Source organism: Hoplias malabaricus, chromosome 4 (genome assembly GCF_029633855.1).
Source record: "Hoplias malabaricus isolate fHopMal1 chromosome 4, fHopMal1.hap1, whole genome shotgun sequence".
Classification (NCBI taxonomy): Eukaryota; Metazoa; Chordata; class Actinopteri; order Characiformes; family Erythrinidae; genus Hoplias; species Hoplias malabaricus.
In genome coordinates, this window is record NC_089803.1 from 365138 (window position 1) to 381516 (window position 16379).

The 16379-nt window shown below is 38.0% G+C and overlaps 1 protein-coding gene across 1 annotated transcript; it reads left to right on the forward strand.

The window, feature by feature from the left end:
• Nucleotides 1–816: 816 nt before the first annotated feature.
• Nucleotides 817–14508, forward strand: LOC136694249 (zinc finger protein 502-like). Its single transcript, XM_066667659.1, has 2 exons — nt 817–895; nt 12067–14508. The coding sequence occupies exon 2, from the start codon at nt 12168–12170 to the stop codon at nt 13302–13304; it is 1137 nt and encodes a 378-aa protein (XP_066523756.1). The 5' UTR covers nt 817–895; nt 12067–12167; the 3' UTR covers nt 13305–14508.
• The last annotated feature ends 1871 nt before the right edge of the window (nt 14509–16379 follow it).

The window sequence follows — 16379 nt, forward strand, 5'->3', positions numbered from 1 at the left end:
TATATTTAGACTTGGCCTGAATAAATAATTATTTTTCTGGAAATGTAAGTGTTATTTCAATTAATTGTAATCTAAAATATAATTTAGCAACATAGAGATTTATTAAATCACAATATTTATCCACACATACACGCAACGTCCAGTGCCTAGGGGTCCAAGTAGGCAACAAAAGGGCATCTCTGGAAGCAACATATTTCTAAAGGGTATTTGAAAAATAAAGATAGAGTTAAAAAAAAAAAGTATATATGCATAATTATCTTTTACAAGTTAAACACCATTTAATTAATATTGTCCACCTACAGGAAAGGACATAAGCGGATTTTGATTATATGATATGGAGGCAACCACGTCACCCCAACATATGCGTCAGTAACCATTACGTCTATTCCCTGTAGAAATAACATGCAATCTTAAGGCAAAAAAAATCTGACAGAGGGCTATGGAATAGTTTTTTATATAAAATAATTTTACAAACTCACTTTAATTTTAGCTGCCACAGCAACTCAGGGGGCACACTGTGGAGAACTGGAACACGTGGAGCATGGTCGTTTACACCGCAGACAGTGTTGTACTGAAAGAGAACATGAGGAAAGAAATAAGAAAACCTGTAACTATCAATAACTTGTTATTCAGCCCAGCACCAATATTGACGGCTATAAAACAATATTTAATGGAAACAGAATTTTTATTATATATGTAATAAAAATTTTAAATAAAAACCCTGTAATTTAAAATCCCTTGCGATTACACATCAGCCCGATAGATGGCAGTAGTACACACCGTTTGTAAACCACCAATAAAACGAACAGAAGAAGAGGAAGAAAGAGAAGAAGAGGTGTCCGTCCTTCATGAGAGCAGTGTGTTGGAGAGAAAGCAGGACCTGTTTTTACTGAAGGTAAGTGTTTTTACTGTGTACAGCTTTCACACACCGTTTATACCGTGTTTTACTGAAGATAAGGGTTTGCCCAAACTCGCAAAACACATTGGGAATATGCTTGAAATAGTAAATAATACAATAGAAAGATCACTGATAAAATAAAAATGCTGACCATGTCAAAAAGTCTCTAATATAAACGAAGCAGTAACACAAAATACGACAATGTTACAAATTACAATTCTTATGAATTAGAAATATAGGATTTGCACAACACTGAGCATAAATACACATGTGTTAGCTTCATTCAGAAACTAACTGCTAAACAGTTAAGCTGGATGGGTATGTACACTGAAGGGATTTTTTTAAATTATTATTTTACACTTGTCTTCAAATTAATGCATTATAAATTGTTGTGGACTCCTGAATATAAACAAAATGATACAATGTTACAATAAGCTGCTGCAGCCTAAGCTATTTTTTTATGAGAAAAATGTAATATTTCTGTGTGTGAGAAAATACAGAATAATAATATAATGCATAGTCCTCAATACATTTAAGCTGCATGATTTTGTAAATATATTTTTTATACAGGAACACATTGCCTTATTTTCACCAATGGACTTAAGTCCATCTTTTTTTCAAAATTTCACAGAATTACTCTGTGATGGAGTTTGAGTATAATTTGTATTCTTCTACTTCACTGAGCTAATTTAGAACTATACATTATAAACTATACATTGTTGAGAGCAATAGTACCACAGGCTAATCTGCATTATATATATATATATATATATATATATATACACATACACACACACATTTTCTCTGAGAAACAATGAAGAACAATTATACGAAACTGAACATATATGTATGTAAAGGTCATAACGTAATAAAAAAAAAAAAAAAAATTCTCAAACACTGTCAGAGGAGGCCAGTGAAATTATGAAAATGATTATTTAAAGTTCATAAATAGAGGGACGACTCATTGAAACAGAGTTGGGCTTAAATGGTTCCATAGTGAATAATGGTGAAAAACAAAACGCAGGAAGTCTAAATATAATGTGGGCTAAACATTCTATTATTTTTTCTATTATTCTATTAAGTATTATTTTGCCCATATACTTAAACATTAAGTTATTCTCTATCAAATTTATCCTTGGTTGGCTTTTTGTAGCACTGTACCTTAAAATGAGGGAGATTTTTTAAAATATTCAATTGTTCAGAACAGTTAATAACGTATTAATTTGTAGACTAAAGGCCCGGTCACACTGTTTTAGTCTGCAAACATTCACGACTGAAATTCCATTTATTTCTATCAGATTTGTCATGATATGCTGATTCAGGGTTCAACTGTGGTGAACTTTGACCTGCAAATAATTACCTTTTTTCAGATGTTTTTAGTAGCTTTGTCCAAAATACATTCATAAACATAGAGCAGTGAGAGCACTTTTATAATACTCTTTCAATTCTATACACAGTGTTATATAACAGTGCTTAGAAACATGCAGCTTATATATTCTAAACACTGTTTACATCACTATACACACTACTGTACTCTTTACATCACTAGTGATGCACAATATATCAGTGGCCAATATATTATTTGATGATATGTGGAATTTTTTAGTTATTGTTATCGATCTGATATTGGAATTTTAACCGATATTGCACCCGATGACCTGTAGATGCACAACTATGTTTATGTCTGTATATATTTCACAGTGTTGGGGATTAAATTTCCCTGTGATAAACTAATTTTAAAATATGAGCGATGCTCAGTACATGCACACACAGTGGTGTAATAACACACACAGCAGGTTAAATGACACCACAGTGCAGGAGCCCTTCTGATATAAATCGCATGAAAATGGATATAGAGTCATTCAGTGTCTACATTTACTACTGAAACATGATGAAAAAACTATTACAAACACACTCTCTCTCTCTCTCTCACTATTGGAATCACATTACACTGCTCTCTCTCTCTCTCTTTCACGCTTCAAAACAAACCGAGTGCTGCTCTAATTAGCGCCCCCTAAGAAACCATTCATGTGGAAACAGAAGTAAATCTTTGATAAAAACAGAAATACACTGTTTACGTCGCTATACGCACTATTATACATGGGTTATGTTGCTATTGTAGCCTAGGAACAGTATTTGGATTATTTATGGTTAATTGTGGTTATTATGTATTATTTTAATTATTAATTTTGGAGAATAATTATATTAATAATTTATCATAAATTTGGATACGATTCCTCGCTAGAATGTGGGTTTTTCAGGATCTTCAGAATCTTTTCATTGGAAAGAAACAATAATCATTTGATAGACAGCACAATTATTATACCGTCATAAACTGGGATCAATTAACACCTTATGAGTCTTATTAGTTGCTAGGTGATATGGCTTGTGTGACTAAATATGATCTATTCTAATGAAAGTTAATTATTGATTAAAGTGTAAATTTACCAAGGGACTTATTAGACACCAGCTCTGAAAATGGGATCTTAGGCTTACTGTGACGCAGTTTTGCCAACCGTCGGATACAGCGAATCTGTCTGTGTTGAAACAGCGTGTCCTGGCATTGGCTTGGTTCTGTCCTCCCTGAGAATGCTGCTGAGGATGGGCTTGCTAAGGAGGGTTTTCCTCCAGGATGAGCAGGCTGCTTTCGGCGTCCCGGGAGTGATGTGACATAATTGGGTTTCCCTGAGGAAAGGACTGCTGTAGCTGCTCTGGTTGGGAATGCTCAGAAGAGCGTGCGTCTGAAGAGGCCTTGTCGATCAATTACAGAATGGATGTCTGGAAGTCTGTAAAATCTCTGTATTTAATCTAGTCACTAATCTTGGGTGATTCCTCAATCTGGCCCAAAATAAGTTTCACCTGCTTTGATCAGCTGTTAGTAAAAATGCTTTGTCTGGGCAATAAAAGAAAACAAAACAAAAATAACAATAGCACTTGAGGCATTTACTGAGAGAGTAGAGAAACAAAACACACAAATAAGTCACTAGACGTAACACCCCCACCCTACAGAATCAAACTATGTTTGAAACTGTATAAAATTAAACACGTGGCAAAGCATCAGCAACAATATTTTCACTTCCCTTTTTATGATGCATCTCTAGAGGGAAAGATTGTACCAATAATGATCATCTCAAAAGATCATTCGATTAAGAAAGACCAGTGGGTTATGATCAGTGTAAACCACTATCGGAACCGAACTTGATCCAACATAAACTTCGAAGTGTTGTAAAGCCAACAAAAGAGCTAACGTTTCCTTTCCAAATGGTACTGTAGTGTAACTGATGTTTGTTGATTTTTTTTTTTTTTTTTTTTAAATAACAAACAGGATGGTCAATGCCTTGGTGGTCTTCCTGTAGCAACACAGCCCCTGCACCTGTCCCACTTGCATCTATTTCAAGCTTAAAATGGTACCTCAATTTGGTGCAGTAAGGACTGGAGAGTTACACAAAACAGCTTTGACAGAGTCAAAAGCTAACTTACACTCTGGAGACCACACGAATAGCTGACCTTTTTGAAGCAGGTCAGTAAGAGGAGACGCTAGACTAGAAAAGTTTCAACAAAATGCATGGTAAAATCCAGCCATTCCTAAAAATCTCCTTAACTCACGCCGGTTAGTGGGGGCAGGAAAGTCCAAAATAGCTGAAATTTTAGCATGTACAGGGCCGGACATGACCTTGGCCAACCTCTCGACCCAAGTAAGTAACTACAGCTTTAGCAAATTCACATTTTGCTAAATTTAATGTAAGGGAGGCATTCTGCAACCGAATGAACACTTCTAAAAGAGTTTACAAATGGTCAGCCCACCTAGATGAATAAATGACTATCATCCAAATACGCATCACAAATGGTTATACCAACCAACACACGATTCATCAATTGTTGAAAAGTAGCAGGAGCATTTCTAAGCCCAAAAGGAAGAACTGTATATTGTAGAAAACTAGCAGGAGTTACAAAAGCAGAAATGTCTGAGGCACGCTGGGTTAATGGTAAATCAAATCAAATTTATTTGTATAGCGCCTTTTACAACTGACATTGTCACAAAGCAGCTTCACAGTTTCAGAACAGAACATTTAAATCAAAGCCCATTGCGAGCAAGCCAATGGCGACAGTGGCAAGGAAAATCTTCCTCGAGGCTGGAGGAAGAAACCTTGGGAGGAACCAAGACTCAAAAAGGGGACCCATCCTCCTCTGATCAAACTATAGATTGAATTTTAAATGGTCACCAATGAAGTGTCATTATGCTACATAATAATACGGTTAGCAGCTGGTGTGGGCTGGGCCGCAGGAGAATCCAGCAAACAATCTTCCATCAGTGGGCCACCATTTTCTCAGAAAACAGTAAAGCGAAGCAGTTAGTTTAGTTGTGTGCAGCAGAGAAAAAGAGCATTTGAATATTTTCTTTAGTGTAGTGATGGATCTGACTAACAGACTGGGAGGAGGGAAACCAGAAGGAGCTCAGGCAAAGACATCCTTCCGCTCCAAACAAGAGAAATTGTGAGCACATCATCCGGGTTTACCCTGATCCCCCATGTCCATGAGTTCCTGAAACGACAACCTTAAACTAGACAGAGGTTAGTGGCCAAAGGCTAAACTGAACAAGTGTGTTTTGAGCCTAGACTTAAACATAGTGACTGTGTCTGCGTCCCGAACACTAGCTGGAAGATTGTTCCAGAGCTGAGGGGCTTTGTAGGAGAAAGCTTTCCCCCCCCTGCTGAAGTGTTATGAATTCTGGGTACTAGTAAGAGGCCGGCGTCCTGAGATCTGAGTAATCTTGGTGGTTCATAGTGTGTGATGAGGTCTTGCAAGTATTCAGGGGCGAGACCGTGTAGGGATTTATACAAGTAAAATAATTTTGTAATCAATATGGAATATGGAAGCCAGTTAAAGACCGATAAGACTGGGCTGATATGATCAAATTTTCTAGTTTTAGTGAGGACCCTGGCTGCAGCTTTTTTTTAATTAACTGGAGTTTACTCAAGTTTCTGCTGGAGCATTCTGATAAAAGTGCATTGCAATAATCTAATCTTGATGAAATTAAAGCGTGAACTAATTTTTCCACATCTGGGAGGGATAAGGAGTTTCTTAACTTAGCGAGGTTACAAAGATGTAGGAAAGCTGTTTTTGTAATGTTACCTATATGCTGATCAAATGATAGATCTGAATCAATTATAACACCCAGATTTTTAGCTGATGAGCTAGGGAGAACAGGGAAGTCAATTATGTATTAAGTCTGATACCTTATTTATAGCAGGTTTTGGACCTAGAAGGAGAACCTCGGTTTTGTCGCTGTTTAGCAGAAGGAAATTGTGTGACATCCAATGCTTCACTTCTTTAACACAGTCCTCCACTTTCTTTAGTGTTGGTTTGTCATCTGGTTTGGCTGATATGTATAACTGTGTCATCTGCGTAACTGTGGAAGGTAATGCCATGCCTGCTAATAACTCTGCCCAGTGGCAGCATGTATAATATGAATAGTAAAGGTCCTAAAATGGAGCCTTGGGGAACTCCAAATCTCATTTTTGTATGAATAGAAGAAACATTATTTACTTTTACAAACTGATAGCGATCTGTGAGGAAAGACTTAAACCATGATAGGGCCGTTACTGTTATTCCAACCAAGTTTTTTAATCTTTCTAGCAGAATAGTATGATCAATTGTATCGAAAGCTGCACTGAGGTAGAGTAGAACTAGCATTGATACGCAGCCTCGATCAGAGACGAGAAGTAGGTCGTTTGTTATCTTAACAAAAGCCGTTTCGGTGGTACGGTGTGGCCTAAAACCAGATTGAAATTTTTCATATATGTTATTCTTATGCAAGTATGATCTAAGTTGTTGGGCCACAACTTTTTCTAATATCTTAGATATGAAGGTAAGGTTAGAGATAGGTCTGTAATTGGATAGTACACTAGGATCAAGATTCGGTTGATACCCTTACTATGGGCAAACAAATGGCCATTATCTGTAAGTGTATCCTTAAAATCACTTACCTGTTCGCTGTGTAATCTACTTGCCTGGTTTCTGCTGGTGGGTGGGGTTAGTCACTGGTACTTGCCAGTACTCTTAGTAAATCTAGTTTTGTAACAAATTTTGCAGATCCAACTCTGTCAATACTACACATTCTAGGAAGTGGAAAAGAATCAGGTGTAGTAATAGAATTAACTCTCCTGTAATCTGTACAGAAACGCACTGACCTGTCGGGTTTCAGCACCACTATACATGGAGAACTCCAAGAACTTGTGCTGGGAACAGCAAACCGTGTCCATGAAATATTCTACTTCCTTTTGCATTAAACTCATTTTAACTGGATTAACCCGATACACTTTTTTTAATGGGTCTGTGATTACCAACATCTATGTCATGATGCACAAGGGACATCCGAGATGGAATATCTGAAAACAAACATAAGTGATCTTGAATAAGATTTATCACATCCTCATGATCACTCTGATAAATGGATTAAGTGTGATGGTAAATTAGCTAAAATCTCTGAATTGGATAAACAGGTACACTACGCAATATTAACCCATCTTCTTCAGGGTTATACACAAGTGGGAGAACAGCAAGAGTGGAAGCAGTGGTTTTAACAGTAGGCAACCCATTACAGCTTCCCACAGAACCACGACATACATAGGCCTTTAGCATATTAATATGGCAGACGCGACTTCTTTTCCGGTCAGGAGTTTTAACCACAATCTGTTTCACTAAGTTTTGATTCAATTACATATGGACCAGAAAATTTAGCCTGTAAGGTTGACACAGATGGGCAAGAACACTAGAACTTTATCCCCAGGGAGAAATTCACGACATCTTGCTCTTTTGTCAAAACGATGTTTCATTTTAGCTTGAATAGCAGTTAATGAAGCCATGGCAGCTTTACAGGCGTTATGCAGACGTTCACGAAATGCACACACATACTCCAACACATTGCGTTTCTGACAACTGCTCAGCACTCAGTTGCTCAAGGAGCATTCTAGATGGTCCCTGAACTGTATGTGCGAACACCAACTGTGCAGGACTAAATCCAAGAGATTCCTGAATAACCTCCCGTAGAGCAAACAAAAGAAAAGGGACTCCCTAATCCCAATCACATCCTGATTCAAAGCAATATTTGCACAGCATAGATTTTAACATTTGGTGAAACCGCTCTAATGTCCCTTGTGATTCCGGGTGATAAGCATTAGCTACTTGATGTTTAATTGACATCTCATTAATCACTTGAGAAAAAATCTTAGAGATGAAATTGGAACCCTGATCTGTTTGAATAACCTTGGGCAACCCAAATGTAGAGCAGAACTTCACCAAAGCTTTGACCACTGCCTTAGAGCTGATGGTGCGTAAGGGAATGGCCTCAGGATAACGAGTAGCAGAACACATTGTCAACAAATATTTATGTCCTGCCTTTGTCCTTGGCAATGGATCCACACAATCCAGAATGATTTTCTCAAAAGGCTCCCTCATATCCAGTATTGGATGAAGGGGAGCTGATAGAATTGACTGATTGGGTTTACCTACAAATTGGCATATGTGACAAGAACGACAGAAATTTGAAACATCACTCGAGTCCCTGCCAAAAGAAATGTCTCAAAATACGGTCATAAGTCTTAGTAACCCCTAAATGTCCAGAAAATGCATTTTCATGTGCTAGGCTCAAAACAAACGCCTCTGGAATAACGATCTGATGGATAGTGTTCCAACCCAAATCAGAGGTTCCTGTAGGTGTCCACTTTTGCTTTAAAACTCCATCACTCACATAATAAGCAACCACTGATTTATATATATCCCCCTCCGGAACAGTTTTAGCAAAAGACAAGGCTAAAGATGCATCACTTGCTGAGCTTCAATCAACTGCTTTCTCCCAATTTTTAACCACGTCTTAATCACTTCCCCAAAGAATTTTGAGTCACCACTTGCATTTGTCTCCTTCACTACTGATGAACCTTGAGGTGCCATAAATGTCCCTAAAAGGGGTACCTCTGGAATTTTACGAGCTTGAGCCCGTGTTACCACACAACCAGGGAACAATGATAAAAACTTTGGGTCGATGTCACCAGTTTCAGGCTTCACACTCACTTCTGGCAAAGGAAACACTTTTCCTCCAGCCAAATCATTCCCAAGCATGAGGGAGACACCTGCAACTGGCAACTTATCTCGCACAGCAACCTTTACAAGACCTGTAACTAAACTAGACTTCAAATAAATTGTGTGTAAGGGAACTTGCAGATGACCCATTTCAATGCCCCGTACTAAAACAGAAGACCCACAAAACGTCTTTTCTGAGAATGGCAACACACTTTCCAAAATAAATGACCGAGCAGCCCCAGTATCTCATAATATTTTAACAGGTTGCAAATCATGGCCCTGATCTACAATTGAAACCCACCCATCCAATAAAAAAGGCTTATACCCTTTATCCAGGCAAGATTTGAAACTTTGTAAAGACAACATGGCATCAGATTGTGCTAGACCCACACTTGATATGCTGATTTTTTTTTTCTTTTGCCAAGCTTTACAATCTGCAATCAACTTTCCAGGTTTACAAAAATAAAAACAAACACGTGTCTCACCAGCATGACGACTCTTGGAACATTTTAGGTGGTACCTCACATTTTACTGGAGCAACAAACGCAGCATATGTTAATGTGCAATCCCTTCCTACCACACGGTCAGACCGTACTGGCGATGTAAAAACAGTTTTATGAGTCAACACAAACTCATCTGCATACACCGCTGCATCTGCAAAGAAAGAACTTCTCATTTAAATGAACCACAATATTTTCATGAACAGAATGTTTAAAATCCTCCAATAAAATGAGTTCCTGTAACTGTTCAAAACTAGTAGCTTTAGAGGCACTACACCACTTTTCAAATAAAGTCCTTTCCTCACGTGCAAACTCCACATATGTCTGGCTGGCAGTTTTCACATTCATTCTAAAGTTTTGGTGGTAAGCTTCAGGCACAATCTCATATGCACGTAAAATACTGCTTTTCACCACCTCATAATCCAAACTCTGACCTAAAGATAATGCTGCACATACCTCTTGAGCTTTTCCCTCCAGCTTGCATTGCAACAACAGAAGCCAGACTTCCTTAGGCCAATGCAAAACAGAGGCAATTCATTCAAAAGCAGGAAAATAAGAATCCACATCTGATTCTCTAAATTGAGGTACTAACTTAATATGCTTACATACATCAAATGCAGCAACCCGTTCTGGTGAAGTCACAGAAGAATGAGCAGCAGCTGGCAAAGGAATAAAGTAGAAGGTGTGGAAGCAGGGCCAGAAGGAGCAGAAGTAGGGCCAGAAAGAATGGAAACAGGGCCAGAAGCTCTCCTTTCAGCAGACTCTGAAGAAGTACCCAGCTTCACCACTTGCAGTGCCTGCACCTGAAGGTCCAGTCTGCAACTGGTATAACCTCAGCCTTCTCAGCTTCAATCTCTAGAGCCCTCACCTTAAGTAACTATGTCACGCTCCTGCCATTGTGTCTCCAAATCCAACTCCTTAAGATGCACTGCTATCAGAGGATCAGGAAGTTTGGATCCTGTACTAGGTGGTACTGCACTGATAGTAGACTCCTCCAAAACCAGTGAGAAAGCACCTGCACCCTCATCTGCAACCTCTGTACTGACTGCCTCCTCTCCATCCGGCAACACCTTTAAAGCAACCAATTGATCAAGTAAAGCAGTTTTAAGCTCCTCGCTCTTACCATGATAAGGAACAGACTCTTGATAAGTCTCAGCAATTAAGACTAGATCCTTTCTACGGTAATTATCCAATTTCACACGGGAAGGAGACCTAACAAAGTCAGCCACCTCCATACTCAAGCCACAGAAGCTCACCCCCACCAAAAAAAAAAACAAACAAACAAAAAAAAAACAGCCAGGCAGACAATAAGAAAAGCAGAAAACCCCCTGCCAAAAAAACAACAAAAAAGTCCCCACCAACTCCTCTCACTTCAAATCACACCAGACCAAGAAAACCACACAATGTCACAAGACTTAAGTCTCAAGATGTTTTATTGACTAGAAGGCTATAATGGAAGCAAAGCATCACAAGTGATCTAGGCCCAAAATAATCAAAACCCCTTTCCACCCCACATATATAACTTACCTAACCAAAAATAATTAAGAAAGAAAATACAAAAAACATAACCTAACTCCCTAACAAACAGAAACAATTCAACCTCTTTAAGGAAAAGAAACAAGGCTACACCACCTACAGCTTTCAATTTAGTAGGATAACTATTGAGTTAACACTATATTAGGTAGCTGAATCACACACAATCTTTAGTCTGGCAATGGTAAGGAGGAAGAGGAGGCATTCCTTTCAGCCAACCACCAGGGCTTTATATCTGTTCCGCCTTAATCCTGTCAGCCAACCAGAGCACTGTTCCAGCAGCAAATCAGCAGCAGCACCTGAGGCATTTACTGAGAGAGTAGAGAAACACAAAACATACAAATAAGTCACTAGACATAACAGTAGTTTAGTGGATGAAGATACAGTAACAGCATGGTATTAAAAAGATGAGATAGAAACATTAGTGGCATGAAGGTCCACTTTCTGGACAAGAGCAAACCCATGTCATCACCCCTGCCCATCTGTCTTGGAGAGTGGGAGAAGTTAAAGGCAGAGGATAGTACTGCTGCAGTCGCAGAGTTCTCAGGGGTGTTGAAAGTGCAGGAGGGGGTAATTGAGTAGATGAAGTAAATGTTAAGATACTTAGTCATGGTAGGAGACTGTCAAAAGACTATGGTTATGCATAATCTACATTCAATTTGCTTTATTGTTAAACCACTCTAATCATTATCTTTTGAAAAATATGTTGTGAGCAAAACTTTGATATAGTGTGATTAGTTTATCTATGAAATTATTTGGTTATTATCATTTACCTTATTTACCCCACTGAATTGTATTGTGTTTCTACTTTGAAAGGTATTCATGTGGGGAAAAATGTCATGGGTTCAGGACATTAACTTATGCTGGGATCAGGCTTCATGATATTTTTCTTTCATGACATTCACTATGTCCGATTAGCACTAACCATTCATGCCATGTCTTGGTAAGAGACGGGCAACACTACACCTTTGATACAGACAATTCTTCATTTGTGTCATTGCATAAATTCAGAGTGAAATTGACAATTTTAACTTTTTTTTTTTTTTTGTCTTTCAGGACAGAAGAACATTTCTTTGGATATTATTTCTGGTTCCTGTCCAAGACAGTTCCAGTTTTTCCACGGGTGCATCAAGGATCATTTCCAAGTATATATCACTATGTTAAGATCAGGAGGGATTAAATGTGAGGATGTTGAGGACCGAATCTCCAGTTCTCAGGAAATACCATTGGATACTCCCCACACTCACACATCTGACAGAAAAACTCAGACAAGTAAACACAAACGGAAAACTTATGATTGTGTAGAGTGTGGGAAGAATTTTATGAGACCAAGTAATCTCCAAGATCACATGTACATTCACACAGGAGAGAAACCGTATCACTGTTCAGAGTGTGGGAAGAGTTTTATGAGACCCACTAATCTCCAAGATCACATGTACATTCACACAGGAGAGAAAAGGTATCGCTGTTCGGAGTGTGGGAAGAGTTTTACTCAACAGGGTCATCTCCAAACCCACCAGCGCATTCACACAGGAGAAAAACCGTATCGCTGTTCAGAGTGTGGGATGAGTTTTACTCACCAGAGCTCGCTCAGAGGACATCGGCGCATTCACACAGGAGAGAAACCATATTCTTGCTCGGAGTGTGGGAAGAATTTTACTCAACAGAGTTCCCTCTGTTACCACCAGCGGATTCACACAGGAGAGAAATTGTATCACTGTTCAGAGTGTGGGATGAGTTTTACTCAAAAGAGTAATTTCCACAAACACAGGCGTGTTCACACTGGAGAGAAACCGTATTATTGTTCAGAGTGTGGGAAAAGTTTTACTCAACAGGCTAGTCTCAAAACACACCAACGCATTCACACAGGAGAGAAACCATATCAATGTTCAGAGTGTGGGAAGAGTTTTACTGAACAGGGAAGTCTTTCAAAACATCAGCGCATTCACACAGGAGAGAAACCGTATCAATGTTCAGAGTGTGGGAAACATTTTACTCAACAGGGTAGTCTCCAAAAACACCAGCGCATTCACACAGGAGAGAAACCGTATCAGTGTTCAGAGTGTGGGAAGAGTTTTACTGAACAGGGTAGTCTCCAAAATCATCAGCGCATTCACACAGGAGAGAAACCGTATCACTGTTCAGAGTGTGGGAAGTGTTTTACTCAACAGGCTAGTCTCCAAAAACACCAGCGCATTCACACAGGAGAGAAACCCTTTCACTGTTCAGAGTGTGGGAAGAGTTTTACTGAACGGAGGTATCTCCAGAAACATCTCTGTGTTCACACAGAATGAAGAGTTTGGGATTACCTTCAGATATTTGAATTTTAAAAGTGCATAAATGTATTAACAATGAGGCTTTCTGATAATGTGTTGATTGTGGAAAACTTCATGCAGTGTTTTAGTAATTAATAAATGAATATAGCTCTGTTAATTTCTATAGTAGGGCAAATAAAAAATATCCTCCATGTACTATCTGAGATATTACTTTTATATGTTATTAAACAACTAATTTCTGTGTAAATGTGTAGTAGAGTTAAGGTCTTGTGAGCAGAGAAATAAGACATACTATGTTTTAGCTATATTTTTACTGTTCTCAAAATTTTGTTTTTTCACCCTTGGGATGACAAACAGCCCCACCCTCTGGAAACCTGGGACCTTCCCATGTTAGTTTTGCCTACAACTGCTCACAAGACCGGAACTGTCCAAAATGTCTTCTTTAAGCAAGCTTATGGATACCACTCCTGAATGTTCAGGAAAACGCATTTCCCATGTTGCTCCACTGAGAATAAAATGCATTTTCCATAAAAAAAACTATTTCCCTTTAATAATAATAAAAAAAAACTAACAAAAAGTGAGATGAGACAATAATCAAAACTGTCTGATTTATCCAATATGGAGAACTCCAAGTTCTGGTAAAAGGCTCCAACAGGATTCTGAACTCACATTTTTCTTCTCCTAGAAGGGCTGTCCTGGGTCAATGACTCCTCTCCCCACTGATGTGGTGTTATAGCTCACTATGGAATGCTGCCTTCTTTCCTCCCACTCCTTTTGTCAGGAAAATTCCACATTAAATTAGTTACCATTGTGCTGTGTCATTTCCATTCATGGCATTTTATTATTTATATTTAATAATAATAATAATAATTAATTGGCTTCTCTAATAACTGTCCTGGTGTGTGAATGAATGTCTGTATGTGTGAGCCCAGATATGGATTGGCGCTCTATCCTGGGTTAAACCCTAGTGCCCGATGCAGTCCTCCAGGTGGACGGTCATTCCTGGTCGAGAGTACGCTGTGCGCGTTTGGCTGCCGCTTCTCACCAGTGTGTGTGTGTGGATTGAGTGTTCTGAGCAGTGTGGATTGTAAAGCGTCCTTGGGTGTCTAGAAACGCGCTACGTGTAACGATACATAAAGAGGTTTTTCTTTTAATTTTGTGTGATATTCATAAAAAGTGACTGATACCAGAACCCATTCACTGATTAGTTCTGTTTATGGAATTTAGTATTTATGGTTATCTTGTGTCTGCAGAATAAATTATTTCAGATCTTTTTTGTTTTGTGTTTTTGGTTGTGTCAATTTTATCTCAAATTTCTTTTTCTAAAGAATTTTATGAACTGATCTATGATGTTTAGGCTACGTGCATAACTGTAGGCTGCTGACAGGGGCAGTCATACCAGTTTCCGTGTTGTATCCACACTGCACAAAATGAAATCTTAGCAAGTAATATTTACTTAAATCTAGTCTAAATATCTAGTATTACTCAATTTGTTGTAAATTGTTGTAAGGATATAATAAGATTATTCAACTTATTTCTAACTTATTTTTTCCTGTTTTAAATAATTTTATATAAAAATAAGTTAGAAATAAGTTGAATAATCTTATTATATTCTTTAAACGATTTCCAATGTCATTTGACATTTCAAAGTCAAATATCTTTTACTCCACAACAAGATGAAAATCTGCCTTTCCTTTTGGTTTAAACTCCTTTGGTTAAAACTGTAAGGTGTCTGAACAAATCTCCAGGCTCCGCACAGCTCTTCACTTTACACACAGCGGCTCTGTTGCTAGGAAACAAAAATACCAAAGGCAGACCTTGTTTATATTAAGTGTTGTGCAAACTTGAATTACTTTCAATTCTTAGAACCAATATGAATTAACAAAATTATTTGTACCGTTTAATATTTGGCTGTATGTGAGCCATCAGTAACTAATATTCACTTATAAACACAGTTACGGATCTATAGAAATCACTCATTAAATCTGTCACAAATCACTCACCAAGGACGAGAGTCAGTTGGAGATTTATTAAATACAATACGTGAAGCAAGGTCAAAACCAGAAGAAATATTCCAAAACTCATAAATCAGTGCAGAGACATAAACAAGTCCAAAAGAAAAAAATTAGTCTCAGGTGAGAAGTCAGAAAAACGCAAAAAAAAAAAAAAAAAAAACACAGCCTGTTTAAGAAACTGTCTCAGAGTTGCAGAAATAGCTCAAACTATACTATGTAGACAAAACAGTGAGGTTAAAGGAAGACTAAAGTTACAGCTTTAAAATTGCTGTAAAGCTTCTCTGACCTGGGGAGAACAGAGGAGACCATCGATGTTTATTTGCATGTTAAATATGTGGTTGTTCTTTACATTTGCCCATAATTGCATGAGAGATCATATTAATGTTACCAAAATATTAGTAGACACCCCTGCTTTCTTTTGAATACATACTCTGTCTTTGTCCTAAGTAATGTCTTACCATCCTTTGGCAAGTGAGAGTGGTGAGTTCTGAGAATAGGCAGGAGGGCAGAGAGGGCAACTCTCTCTGACACCAAACTCTGTGACACCAAACTATATTGCTCCTTTTGCTAGTGGTGTAAGTAGATTGAGTAGATTATATATATATATATATATATATATATATATATATATATATATATATATATATATTATACACAACACCTAGCAGCAACACCTCAGAACTAAAATTTGGGTTACTCAACATAAGATCACTAAACTCAAAAGCACTCATCGTAAATGATATTATAAGTGATCATAAATTCAATGTTTTCTGTCTCACGGAAACGTGGGTTAAACCAAATGAATATTTAGCACTAAATGAAGCCACCCCCCTAGGCTATAATTATGCACATAGCCCAAGAATATCAGGCAAAGGAGGTGGAGTATGTGTAATTTACCAAAATACCCTAGAAATTAGTCTTAAACAATGTGACACCTTCTCTTCTTTTGAGGTTCTCTCCACTATTATTACAAATCCGGTCACAAAAAAGGACGCATTTTTATTATGCAACAGACCACCAGGGCCTTACTTAGAATTTCTGAAAGAATTCAGCGATTTTGCTACAAACCTAGCGGTGT